The sequence below is a fragment of the Temnothorax longispinosus genome, chromosome 8 (assembly GCF_030848805.1).
Source record: "Temnothorax longispinosus isolate EJ_2023e chromosome 8, Tlon_JGU_v1, whole genome shotgun sequence".
Lineage (NCBI taxonomy): Eukaryota > Metazoa > Arthropoda > Insecta > Hymenoptera > Formicidae > Temnothorax > Temnothorax longispinosus.
In genome coordinates, this window is record NC_092365.1 from 558027 (window position 1) to 572970 (window position 14944).

General features: G+C 33.6%; 1 protein-coding gene across 1 annotated transcript; it reads left to right on the top strand.

The window, feature by feature from the left end:
* The first annotated feature begins 1488 nt into the window (after nucleotides 1-1488).
* Nucleotides 1489-12619, top strand: LOC139817781 (uncharacterized). Its single transcript, XM_071786082.1, has 16 exons — nucleotides 1489-1718; nucleotides 2315-2516; nucleotides 2640-2754; nucleotides 4054-4300; nucleotides 4384-4542; nucleotides 4933-5017; nucleotides 5855-6015; nucleotides 6332-6482; nucleotides 7375-7631; nucleotides 8032-8236; nucleotides 8509-8623; nucleotides 10359-10605; nucleotides 10683-10841; nucleotides 11023-11107; nucleotides 11277-11437; nucleotides 11681-12619. Exons 1-16 carry the CDS (start codon nucleotides 1533-1535, stop codon nucleotides 11834-11836), a joined length of 2691 nt encoding a protein of 896 aa, XP_071642183.1. The 5' UTR covers nucleotides 1489-1532; the 3' UTR covers nucleotides 11837-12619.
* The last annotated feature ends 2325 nt before the right edge of the window (nucleotides 12620-14944 follow it).

The following is a 14944-nucleotide window of genomic DNA, read 5'->3' on the forward strand; positions in this document are numbered from 1 at the left end:
ATGCGAATTGGTTATTTGCATTGCTTTGCATTTACTGATAAAATATTACTAAAAACGAATAATCTTACTAGTAGTTATTTATATATTATTTGACGTCACTCTCCTTACTTGGGAAGTAATATATAATATATAATTTATTATTTACTATTATCCTGATGTTTTGACATGCACACACGTTTACTCGACAATATTCGATTTTTATTTAAATCTGTGCACTTTTACTGTTATCATCCGTATTACACGGATTATTCATGCAAATGATAATTGTAGAAAAAAGTGTAGTGTAAAAAATATATGTCGACAATCGATAATATTGGTATTCTTCAATTACTTCCAAATCCTCAAGGCTCCATTGATAATCGACAAAAATTTGTACTTGTGTTATTTAGCAAGACTACTACATCACAGACGCGCGCACTATTTATCTTTAATATTTCACTGTTATTATTACACTATTAACCGTGCTATTAACCACACAACTGTCAAAATATGCCATGACAGCCACTCAATCTTACTCTTAATGTAAATGAAATAAGAAAAATAAAATTAAAATTTACAACAAAGCTAATGAGTAGTATTGTACTATTTATTTTACTCCTTTCTTTCTTCCTTTTCTTTTTCTCCTAATACTTAAATTCTTTTTATCCTGTATTAATTTCTTAAACATTTAAAGACTCTTTTTCAAGATTTTCGACTTTGGCGATCTAAAATCTCAAATAAATGCATAAGCGCTACATACGATATAAAAAATTCGATAAAAATTGATACTAAGTGCATACGTAATGGGATATTTATATAGATGCAACATACTTTGGCGATTAAAATATTCATTGGGACAATTGAACAAAGTTCATATATACCTTCTTTTGACAATACCCATCGATCGCATGACGTCTTATTTTCGACCTTTATTGATACCTTTTTATATCTTCGGTTTAATATTTAAGACGTAAAATATTTGATGAACAAATATAAATACCGCGTCATATCTGTTTTAGACAATTCATAAACTTTCAACTTTACAGTTTATTAATTTTAGACAATCTCAAATTCTCGACCAGCTCGCACGCGACATATCTTTGATATTGCAGGTCTTTGATTTGTAAAATTGATTTGTAAATATATAGCGATTTTAACAACTCGCTATTTACTTCAAGCTAACATCGAAAGGCAACTTTTTTCAGTTCTTTCATTGAATTTTCAATCTGAAAAAAATGAAAGTGCGCTATGCACGTGCGGATAGTCCAAAATACTATATCATTTCGTGAGTAAACAGCCACTTAGGACAGCGATAAGGCCCATGGATCTTTTACTTTGTTTTCGCGATGTCAATTACGGCTTACCACCGTCGATCATTATTCATTATGGAAGCAGGAAATTGTGATAAATTAACAAATGGCATTGAAAGGTTGCATAAAGTTCCAGATACTCTGACGTTATTTATCATACATAAACGACATAAGCACTGTATATATAACCGTCGCACATTTGAGAAAATTATTCGACTTTATTCTTTTCGAGTTCATCAGTCTATGCGATCTCATCGAGCGATCATGTTGCTGCCAATGTTCCTCGTCTGGATCCTGGCGTCCGCGAATGCTGAATTGTTTACTAATATAACAGATAAAATACCGAAACTGAATCCATCAGAACGGATACCACGTATCCCGGACCTGTTCCTACCTGTGAAGTTCCCTGAGGATGCACTGCTTACCACGGTGAGTGAAATCTTTGCTTTTTTCATCCAATACTAATTTACGCATCGAACTAAATGCGAATTTAAGAAATAAACGAGCTATAAATTATACAAAATTAATTTTCATCATTATGTTCAAAATGTGATTTTTAAAAAATTTTAAATGATATTCTTAATCCGGGAACGATCACCTGTTTTTTTTCTTTGCGTAAACAATCATCTGGAGTGATTTCTACACCTTAGCAAGTTTCAATAAGTATTATAAATATACAGGTCACAAACTTTTCCTATTATGCAGATTAAGTCTCATTGTCAGAACATTCAAATAAAAGGTATGGAGATTCTCGATTAGTTAGATTAGAAAGAACTATACGTTGTTCGACGCTGCAATGAGATATAAAAATCAGTACAGGTGACTATTCTCGAGTTAAATATTTGTTTAGGAATTAATTGATGTAATGAGAAAAATAATATCTTTTGATTAACACTCTCTCTCTCTCTCTCTCTCTCTCTCTCTCTCTCTCGCTATATATATATATATATATATATATATATATATATATATATATATATAGTATATGTATAACCGATTTAGAAAACTATCGTTCTATTCCACAGATGGAACTGATAAGCAAATACGGATACGACGGTGAGCTGCATAGAGTGACCACTTCCGACGGATATATTTTGGAACTACATCGGATAAAAGGACGAGCTAATTCTACCAATTCAAACGTGCAAAAACCTATTGCATTTGTGATGCACGGCATTTTTTGCGACTCGTCGAGTTGGGCTATTTCCGGCCGTGAGAGAAGTTTAGGTAAAGTAAAAGCATAACTTATTTAGTGTTCATAAAGTCGTCAAGTAAGAGGACATATTTCATCGTCTGCATACTGGCCAATATATTTATCTTTATTATTGTGTTCCGATGTTAATATTTTAGCGTTTATTCTGGCCGATGAGGGATTCGACGTGTGGCTCGGTAACGCGCGTGGTAATCCATATGCTAATACTCATGTGTCTGAGAAAATCTCGATGAAAGAATACTGGAACTTCAGGTGAGAATTGATATTATGTGTGTGCATGTATATATGTCAACAGCGAGACACGAAGAAATAATTATAACATTCGCGCAGCATAGTTAAAGTAAAATTTAATCAGCGAGTAATGTGAAATAGTTGCAGCGTAGAAATATTAATATCTCTAATCTAATCTATAAGTTAGATAAGAAAAGCTCAAGTTTATATGTTAAACTACACATATGGATCAATTTGATCTTGCTTGTTTCTAATGAAAACGAGTTTCTGTAAAGAATCGATAAAATAAAACGATTGAAAAAGTTTCATAAATTTTCTCACATATAATTTTCTAATGATATCAAAAAGTATATGTATATACAATGAATTTTTTCACATTTCTTCTTATCACTTTAATATGATCAAAATAGTAACAGAATCATTTTGACCGATGTGTATATGGATAACAAATGCAAAAATATGTATGAGTATACAGTACAATGACAATAAGCATGCTGATGTTCATTATTCATCTCCTTAACTTGCATTTGTAGGTACTAATCGTCACGATTTCCAAGAATGTGATAAGTAGCAATGATATAATCATAACAGGTGTTCATAATTACTCATTATGACAATATCTAGATTTTAGATAATTGTAGATAATATGTGGCAGATTAAGATAGTTTGGATTTAATTTCTTCTCAATGGTAACGTCAAAGGGTACAGTTTAAATGACTAATGATTATAAGAATTAAAAAATATATGAAACTAATTTTTTCACTTAACTTCAAGCTCTTATCAGAAATTTGATTGAAAGCTCAAGCAAAGAAATAAAGTGCTAAAATAATTTTGTTGCAATACTTAGAATTGTTTCGAAAATCTTCAACAAACTTTATTCACTATTCTGCGCGAACAAATAAATAAGAAAACGATATTTCGAGGGAAATATCGTTTTCTTATTTATGTCAGTTTCAAATTCGCATTTATCTTAAAAAAAGTGCCGTTTTGTTGTCAACGTATTATCTTGTCAGAAAAAAATTTAATCAATTATCTCCGATTATCCGATTATGACAAACACTCAAAAGACACGTTAAGCAGATTATTTATATAAAAATCAATATCTCCATCTTCACGAATAAAAACATTATATAAAAAGCGCATTATATGTAAAAGCATATACATATAACTGCATATATAAGAAATAAGAATTTATAACAGTAATTAAAATTTAGCAAGAATAATGTTTTTTTTCCGTGCTTTAACGTACTTTGCCTTTTCTTTTAGCCGAACGTAAATGCAGTAATTCATGCGAGTGCATACTCCTATTGCATATTGCAGCTGGAACGAAATCGGCACACGTGATCTTCCAGCGATGATAGATCGTATTGTGGAGACGACTGGCCGCAAAAAAATGTTCTATCTGGCGCACAGTCAGGGTACCACCGCCTTCTTCGTTATGGCGACGGGACGACCACAGTATCAGGAATATATTGAGGAAATGTACGCTATGGCTCCGATCGCTTACTGCGGCAGGATGAAGAGTCCCCTTTTTCAGCTGCTGGCACAATTCGTCGATAGCATCGACGTACGTGACTCCTGGATTTAAAAATGAATTGATTTTTCAAAGATTTTCTGTAGTTTTCTGACAGTTTGAATGTACCGTTGCAGTTACTCTTCAATTTAATCGGCATGTACAAATTCAATCCTACCAACGATTTCGTAACAGCAGTTGAACAATTAGTGTGCGCGGAGGACGCTATCACTCAACCAATATGTTCGAATTCACTGTTCCTGGCGACTGGATTCGACATTGAACAATTTGATCCGGTACGCGCCTTTAATATCAGCATATTCATAATAAGCATATCTTTCATTTTTCAAGCATATTTTTAAGCGCATCTTATTTAAAATTTGAGCGTTAATTAAATTATATATACTATAAGCAAGCTAATCAAATTTATATCAAATATACAAAAAAATATTGCATATCAAATATAAATTAAAAAATGATAATATTTTGTTTTGTCAAATAATACATAGTGATTTTTCTATCGGTATTATTAAGATTGTGCATTATTTCGCAACGTCGCAACTTTGAGTATTAATTAAGAATTATTAATTTTAATTTAGTACTTATTTGTAACATTATTATGTCAACTTATAATGTCAATCGTTATATATATATATATATTTATATCGCTATTGTCTCTCTTATAGGCTCTTCTACCGGTAATCTTAGGGCATGTTCCTGTTGATACAGCCACGATGCAACTCGTCCACTACGCGCAACTCATCAAGTCTGGTAAACATTCATTCATATTAATATAATAATAAATTCGGCAGATATACATTGATTATTATAGTACCATAAAATTGCTGTATGAATATACTTAAGTACTAGGTTAGTGCATATGAAATGGCGGATATTTATTGTAATGTCGGATTATTATTATTAAAATCGATGAATTGTTTTACAGCTTTTTCGACATCACTTTCATTTTTAGAAATTTTATGTTTTAGAAAATATTTCAAATTTTTGAAAATCTGGTAGTCTGTAAACAATCAAATCCGGTAAATAAGGGGGATATAACAACTGCAGTAGCGTTATTCCTCAATTTGAATTTATATTAAAAAAAATTACATGAATTTTGTTAGAATTCATAAACTTTAAACAAAACGATCAAAACGCGTTCTTGAAAAAGTTTTATGAGCACAATAACTACAATGAGAAGTGTAGCTATAATGATAAAAGCAAAATTATATATATGTATAAGATTATGCTATAAAACTAATATGATTGAACCAATATTTTCAGTTAGCAAAAATCCGACATTTTACTGCACCAAACTAATACAAAAGCATAATATAAATATTTGACCGATAAAATATCCAATATATTCTGTTAAAATTTGTGACAATATCAGGTATTTTGTCGATCAAACTTTTTACATTATGTTTTTATCGTTGAATATTTTTATAAACAATTTTTAATTAAATAATTCTTAGCGTACACTACTGCAACACAAGCGATCGAACTCGCTATAGTATAATGCGCGTTATGTATAAAGATAATGAAATATCCGTCACACTCAAATCTCTTAAACATTTCCCATAATAACAGCAGCAAATCTGTCAACAGGAAGGCTAATCTCACCGGGGAAATTTAGACAATACGATCACGGAATATTTGGAGATGAAGATTTATACGGCACATCTACTCCACCGAGCTACGATTTGAGCAAGATCAAAGTACCGATCTACTTGTACTACAGTGAAAACGATTGGTTGGCAAATGTCAAGGTTTGTGTTTCTTTATACAAAACGATTATCTCGAGTACCTATGATGTGTCAGGATAATTAGAGTACCTTTTCGTTTGACGCTCTAACGCTGTGAGAGAGGGTTAAACATCAAAGTGATCTTACGATCCTTGTTGATGCTCAATTGTAATGAGTAAGTTATAATTGAATATAAGTTGAAAAAAATCGAATTTTTTCTATCGTGACGCTGGCACTGAAATGTAGTCAGTGATTATTTGAAACTTACTGTTAGTCGAGCATCAAATGAAATTGTACGTTAGCGCCAATGCTTGTAATCATATTTTGATTCTTCTCGTAGGATGTGGAAAAATTGTATAGCGAACTGGGCAATCCCGCCGGTAAAATCTTAATAGCGGATAAGAAATTTAATCACGTGGACTACGTGTGGGCTAAGGATGTGAAGACGCTCGTGTACGATCAGATAATCAGTCAAATGAAGAAGTCCTCGTAATAAAGTATAATTGCCACACAGTGTCAGGATTGTCTCATTCCGAGATCAACGCTTGTACTCAATATAATTCGATATACACCGATTTGAATTATCAATCTCTTGTCAATGTGTTCACGTCTTTATAAAATATTTTGTATATACTTGAAATGTGATACGTATATCTTGCATTTTACACTCACCCTTATAAATTCCCATTTTTTCGTATTAACATATCATTTTTTTCTCGTTTAACGTTTTAATTTGTGTTTTTCTCACGTCATCATCTCGCTCATATAATATAATTTAATAATAAATTAAGGAATAAGCGTCTTTGATTTATGAAAATTATGATCCATAAAATGAATTATCTATAACATCAAAGATCAATTGATAGATTAAAATTAGTAGATTTATAACACTAAGGAATCGATGATTAAACGAATAAAGTTGTACGCATATACGAATCAATTGGTGATAAAAAAGAAATGATCTACGAGAGCGGGACTATCTAAAATCAACTTTCGAATCGAAGATTACAATAGATTTCCCTATCTACTTGCACTTTATCAGTAGCGATCAATTGCAAACAATTCTTTTCTTTCTTTCAGAGCGTTGTTTCTTTCGATAAAATTCGTGTAAACAGATACGCGATGTTGCGAGCAGCTGCGCGCAGAAAGTTATAAAATGCAGTATCAATTTATCGATAAATAATAATCGATTCACTCACAATCAAACATCGATAAGAGCCTTTGCTCCCTTTCTTTCTATACACCTCAATCACAGCTTAATATTATCAAATCAGAAATTATGACGGATGGATTACGATAGATAGTACTCGATAAGATCGCATAAAATAGCAAACACATTCCGGTAGTGGACGTATTTTCAGTAAATAAGCAGCGCCACATAAGTATATATACGCTGCACATTCGGGAAGAAAATCGCGCACAATACAGTTCGAGCCGATCTCCTGCAGCAACGATCTCGTCGCGCGACATCAACGATGCCGATTCTTTTGCTCTTGATCCTGGCATCCGCCAGCGCGATGCCGTATTCCTCGATGGACCAGTTGCCGGATGTCCCGTCGATAGACAAGATACCGATGATCAAGGAATTCGAAGATCCGGAATTTCTGATAGCCACACAGGCAGATACGTCGCTTAGCATTGTAAGTGCATTTGTCGAGAATAAAAGTAAAATAAAAAAGACAATTACATGAAGGTTGAAACAATTTCCGTCGATCGAGGTGACTTTGCATTTGCCTACGCCTCATTAATGCAATTACAAATATCTTAACATCTTTATCGATTCAATGAGAAAACTGATATATCGACTAATAAATCTATTTCTGAGATTCCCTTATTAAATTATTTAAGCTTCATTAACTTTTTATTAAACAATTATAACAAGTACCTTTATATATTATAAGTATTATTATTTATAACACGTAAATATAATGAACCAAGTTTCTGACATACGTTTATCATTTTAATCTCTCTCGGCCTTCCTTAGTTTTTTATCAATCCGTCGACCAATCTATCAGTAATGAAAACGTTACCATTGTACAGTTGCAATTAGTGAGCAAGTTCGGTTACCATGGGGAGCTGCACGAGGTGCTCACTTCGGACGGTTATATCTTGGAAATGCATCGGATAACAGGGCGTACTAATTATTTCAATAACTCGCAAGTGCAAAAACCCGTGGCATTCGTGATGCACGGGTTACTGTGTAGCTCGGCGTGTTGGGTCGTTCCTGGGCCGCAGAAAAGCTTAGGTAAAGAAAGTGCATTTCCAATAAAAGCATTTGATTGTTTGATTCCCGAGCGCGAGTACTTTATCGCATAATACACGTGTATTCTTCATATAATTTATAATAGAGCAAAATATGTTCTTTTGAAACAAAGTAAAATCGCGCGCGCGAAGATCTGCACAGATTAAAAATTTTTTTTTTCTCCATCTACGTTCCAGTGTTTGTATTTACCTTAATGAAAATATTGTCAAATATTATCTGCTGTTATAATTCCGTTATATCCTTTTGAAATCAAGCATTGATTCTGGCGGACGCGGGTTACGATGTGTGGCTCGGTAATACACGTGGCAATGTATATGGACGCAAGCACCTGCTCCCGGATATTCGGAGAGAACTTTTCTGGGATTTCAGGTGAGGATAATAGATGTAAATTGCATGGAAGAAAAACAAACGTTTATGTAAATAGCGAAAAATGAAACTATTACCGATTACGGCACTAATAGCACGCGTTTGAAGATAAAGCTTAAGTCAGCACGAGACGATGGAAGCTTGACGCCAGGAATGTCAAGTATCTTTAATCTTATCTTTAAACATATATATATATATTATATATATATACGGTCTACTACCGTCGAATGAAGAAATTTAAGTTTAAACCCATGGGAGGTAATATTTATCATTTCTAAGTCTATTATTCGATTAATAGATGATTTATCGAAATAACGCCACGATGATAATGGCACAATTTTAACAATTCTATCTTATCGAGTTGTTCTCAAATTGAATCATTGCCATCGCAACGACGTTATCACATTTTAAGAAATCGTGTATTTAGAGCTTCAGGAAAATGAATATTTCCCTGTTTCCCCCCTATGTAACGATATATAAATTACAATAAATAACTAATCGTATACTGAGAAAAAAAGTTTGTTAACTTGACTAAATATATTTTTAACTGATTATTTTTTTAATTGAAATATTAAAGTATTTGAGTAAATTACGTCATGTTAGATTTAATATGTTGTATTTAATTTAAATACATAAATATTTCAATTAAAAAATTAATAATTAGTTAAAAATATTTAGTCAAGTTTTTTTTCTCAGTGTATGCGACGCAGTGAGAAAGGAGACATGGATCAAAATGATTACAGTATTCACGTAATAGTTTCAAGATAAAATCAATTTGCGCGCGTTATCTTAGCGGAAAAAAAAGTTTAATTGTGCTTTTTTAATCACCCATATTTCTTCGATTATCCGATTACGATAAAGATTTTACTTTCAACATAATAATTAAATAATATCAGAATTAGTATCAATTTTGCAAACAATAACAATGAAAAAAATGCAATAAGACCAACATGCAATGTTTAAATCCATATCAAAATTCGAAATGCATCTGCAATGACATATTTATACAGGTGCAACAAAAATTGCGACAAAAATATCTATAATATCTTCTTTTATCGGTCAGGCGAAGTATTATCACTTCTTGATAATGACATTTGGTGTTTTTTTCGGATTAAATACTTATTAGATATTTATCGGTCAAATGTAACATATGCTTGCAGCTCAAAAGATATTTGAAATATTAAAAATAAAATTACGTAAATTATATATCCATATATTGCGCACTCTAGTTCTAAGAATTAGAAAAAGATAAAAAATAAAAGTTTAAAGTAATTTGTATTGATAGAACTCGACTTACAATTAGTTTCAACTAAGAGTTCTTTTTTTAACACCTACAGAACGATAACATTGTTCAAGGATAAAAATACACACGAACAATTTTAAAGGTTTTCCATAGGCTTTTAGAAACTGGAATACAAATCTCGTTTGCTAAATTGCACTATTATTATGTCACAATTTTAAGAAATTTGTGATTAAAGTTCCAAAAAGAGCTATTTTTTGACATGTTGTAACTACGATGTGCAATGTGTTCGACAAATTTTTGTGCAATAAAAACTAAGTATGTATATAATTAGAACTTTTAGCCCTTACACACACACACACACACCCTACACGCGCGCGCACGCGCACCATCTTTATATAATTTTTTCATTTCTACCTGATACAGATACAAAGTAGAGTTATCTATTTCAGATTAAGGATTGAGGAATAATTCATAAAAATCATACCTTTTTTGCAGTTGGCACGAAATCGGGGTGTACGACTTGCCAGCGATGATAGACTACATTTTGAAGATAACTGGCCGCCAAAAAATATTCTATCTAGGGCATAGCCAAGGTACGACCTCCTTTTTCGTGATGTCGTCGGAACGGCCCGAATATCAGGATAAGATCCAGGCGATGTTCGCGTTGGCACCGGTCGCTTATTGCGCCAGGATGGATAATCCCATTATGCAATTTATAGCAAGGTTCAGTGGTCCTTTAGAGGTATGTACGTAAGTCTAATCTCGATAAGAAAATAATAATCGCGATCGTCTTTTTGGACTTTAATGGCCTCGTTGCAGGAACTGATGAAACTAATCGGCATGTATGATTTCGAGCCTACTAGCGAAGCCCTCAAAATATTCGCAAGAATCGTATGCGCGGAGGACGCTATCACGCAACCCTTATGCTCAAATATACTTTTCTTGTTCGGCGGATTCAACAAAGACCAGTTAAATACTGTACGATATTGTCTTTAACATACTTATAGTTAGCTTGTAAAATGAGATGATTATTCGCTAAATAGTAAACTGGTTTATTATAGCACTCCTTGTGCTGTTAGTTATCAAATAATCTGAATTAATGTCAATTCATTATTAATTCGATATATATTTATTCATGATGTTGCTGTCACCTTTGCAGACTCTTCTACCATTAATCCTGGAACACGTTCCAGCTGGCTCATCAACAAAACAGTTTATGCATTATGCACAACTTGTTAAGACCGGTAAACCTTCATTTCTATTAATATACCTCATATTATATTTGCATAAAATTGGCGAAATATCCTATGCGTTTCATAAACATTTTTTAAAATTTTGTGAAATAATATATATATATATATATATATATATATATATATATATAATTTTTATAAATTACGAATCTGTTCTCAGGGTTTTTGATTACACGGGGGAAATTCAGACAATACGACTACTCATGGGCCGGGAATTTGATGAGATACGGTACGTTCAGTCCTCCGGAATATAATTTGGGAAAGATCAAAGTGCCAGTTTCATTACATTACAGCACCAATGATTGGTTGGCGAATGTCAAAGTTCGTATACCTTCTTATACGTAATATTTTATTCGACTTTAGATATTTGCGATATATTTGCCAGGATATTTTTTTCACACATACACGCGCACATAAGCTTTCGTATTATTATTATTATAGTATTATTTTTTTAATAAATATCCTGAAAATAATCGAGATACTAAAGTCAAATGCCATATACGATACTGTTTCAATTGTACTAATGATTACATTGCACTTACACCGTGTCTTTATCATCCGCAGGACGTCGACGAATTATACAAGGATCTTGGCAATCCGATTGGAAAATTCCGCGTGCCGCTTGAGAAATTTAGTCATCTCGATTTCATGTGGGCAAAAGACGCCAAAGATCTTTTGTTTGATAAGATATTAAGTCTGATGACGAATTTCCAAGATTAATCTACTAAAGTTCATCGAACTTTTAAAGCTTTTTGTAGAGACAAAAAATTGTACGAAAAGTCAATTCTATTTATCGGAGGAATTTTAAGATAATTATCTTTGAATCAATACTTGCGTTTGACACAACTATTATCAATCTATTAGAAAGGACTTTATTTAATCACGAATTTCGTGGTAATCCTCGAAATATTGTTTGTGCTCTAATAAAATAAGAAATTCGTAATAACGGACTTAAGAATGAATGGGATATTAATAATTTTTCCACTCGCACTGCACTGGAAAAATTTCTTTAAATTAGTGATATAATTTACATTGTAATTTATTATAAATCTATAGATTCAACTATAGACATAGTGGTTATAAATAAGTAAAATAAGTCGCGTATTTCAATATTTTACAACACTTATTTTACTTATATTCTTATATATATATATATATATATATAAAATCATTAAAGTTCCTAATTATCAAGGATAATGTGGACAACAAGATGAAGATATTTTATATCTTTTGGAAGATATAAAATCCCTGTAATACAGCGAAAATTGTTTTAATTTGTAAGTAACTTTAAAAGACTGAAAGATACATGTAAATATGTATTAAAATTAGTAATTTCAAATAAGATTACGATGTATTGTTAGTTTTTCCTCAGATGTACATAGTGGATTCTGTAACGTTTAAAGATCGAACATAATGTAGCGATAAACTGAATATCAATAAATGTAACAACGACAATGTTGTATCAATCTTAATATCGTAAATAAAGTGAAGGAATTAAAAGAATCATTCTCTTATTTTTAGGGGATTCTGAAAGAAAGCACAGGTATCGCTTTTACACACGTATACGTACATTTCACATATATAGATACGGACGTGTGCATGGCGTTGCAGAAGCATAGATATTTATAGTCGTTAGGGGCGGAAATGAGATATATCTAATGAAGTTACGCAAATTATGCAAAACACAACAGGTAGTCATCCAGTCGGCCACTCCGCATTATAATTCACAAGGTTGAATTTTATCGAGAACACATTATTGATGTTCCTGGCAATATCGCGTGCGTAGGCTTCAAAGCGCGCGCGTGTTACGACCGCAATTCGTTTTTTTCCCCTCTCTGGTATTTCAGCATCGTAATTTTAGGGAAAACTCGACCTTGTGACGTTCGATACCGTTCTCTTATGTAGGATAACATCGCTCCCCATTTTATATATAGCGCCTCGCTGAAAAGAAAGGTACATAGATTCGTGGGTAGAACTGATTTTTATTGTTAAGCACAATAATATTTATCTGCTTTTACCGCATCTTCTGCATGTAGACTCGATCGTGAAATCGGCGGAGGTGCGACAGAGCGATTCTTGTCCTCGAAAGCTCGATTTCGCTCTCCTTGGACATTCAAACGTGACCAGATTTTAACGTCTAGCTCTAGATGCGCTCAGGTGGTTCGTTTCTTATGCCATACTTCGTCTGGGGCTCTCCTTCATGTCCGTTTCGTTTGGCTGCCCTTGTTCTGTTACCCCGGGTCTTCAGGCAAAGAGTGCATCTACGCGAGTTTCGAATTTCTAGAAGCGCTAGTTTTCGTGACGGCTTATGCTTTTATCTTGTTTGCATTCTTTTGTCTCCTCGCTTCTTTGGACTGTTTCGTTACGCGGAGTGGTGAAAGGGATAGTCGATAATGGAATATATTTTATCTTCTCATTTTATGATTGTAGCTGTGGCCTCGTTGTGTGATATTTTCAGTGTTTTTATCCGTTAATCGCTGTAATTGGTGCTTATTTGTAAAAGGGAACTACTGTGGGTTGTATACGCACTTTATTACCTGCGATTTTGTTTTATGGTTTGGAATTCGTACGTTTTGTTCGCTGATCTGATACTTTTCCTTTACGTCTTAGCATGATTCTCTTGTTAGTTTCCTGACATACTAGTCTCCATTTGGTCTGCATGTTTTGGAGGCAAGTCTCTTTGGCGCGAGATGGTTCGATATGATATATGCCCTCCTTATCCCTGTTACGGTTACATCTATCAGGTTCTCAAACGTATAGCTTCCGGTGAGCTGCGATTGCTTGGGGCCCGTTCTTTTTCCGTCCCTCCCCGTCCTTTTTCTCTTGCTGGGGCGCTTTCTGTTTGTCCCTACTAGTGCCTTGCTCTCTCTCGATACAGAGCGGGTTTCTCGTCGCGATGACGCACTCCATATCTGCGGGTCCTGGAGCTGTGTCGAGAGTATCTTCTTCTAGTCTCCTCGCTCGCTCTATCCCACTCGTCTGCTTATTTCAATCTTTCTTCTGCTGGCAATCTGCACACCTTTGTCCTTACTAGCTTCGCTTTATTGGAATGTTCATAGGAAAGTCGAGATATTTCTTCCTGTTCTTTTCCATATCCACTTAGAACTTTCTTTTTAGTTTCTTTCGGCATCCGCAGAGTGAGTGGTGAACTACTATAAAGACTTTGTTCTCAACCGGTTGATCTGCAGAAGAACTGAGCTACGTCACCCAGGGATCTTTGTATCAGTTTGATGTTTTACTTTCGAAGCCTCGCTTCATATGCGGTCCTATGTTTCATGCTCAAAAGTGGGTATTGCAACTGCTATTAAAACAAAACAAAGACCCGTGATATGCACGGGATAGTTTTAGTAGTTTTAATAGCGTCGCGTCTAAAATTTTTGCACACAATGGTGTACGCCAAGGTCATTCACGATCACTAAATTCCTCATGGACAAGTTTGGTTTGAATGACATTTGTATTGGGCTTACTCTTAGGTTAGACTAGTTACTCTCGATTCTTCGCGTAGAACTATATAGCAATCTTTATTTATTAGGTATCTCATATATTCTTAGAGAGATAGTATATAGGTGGATCCTGATGTATCTGACTTTATATGTATTTAAGATGTATGTATATTATATAGACGAGTCGTTTCAATATATGCGATTGTTGCCAGAGTAGCCACGCTAAAAAGAAATTTGAATGTCATGTGTGTGTGATGAAGCGAATTATTGGTCCCTTCCGAAATGAATGGAGTCACTTTCGATATGAACATCGGTCCACGCGAGATAAAATGTAGTTTCCCCCCTTTTTTTGTCTTGTGATTACTACGGACGTATAGTGCACAGA

Bases quoted from the DNA above. Each gene is read 5' to 3' on its own strand.
- LOC139817781 (XM_071786082.1), top strand. From the start codon at position 1,533: ATGCGATCTCATCGAGCGATCATGTTGCTGCCAATGTTCCTCGTCTGG. The intron at 5,018-5,854 runs GTAAACATTCAT...ATCTGTCAACAG, and splicing joins CGCGCAACTCATCAAGTCTG to GAAGGCTAATCTCACCGGGG. The intron at 11,108-11,276 runs GTAAACCTTCAT...ATCTGTTCTCAG, and splicing joins TGCACAACTTGTTAAGACCG to GGTTTTTGATTACACGGGGG.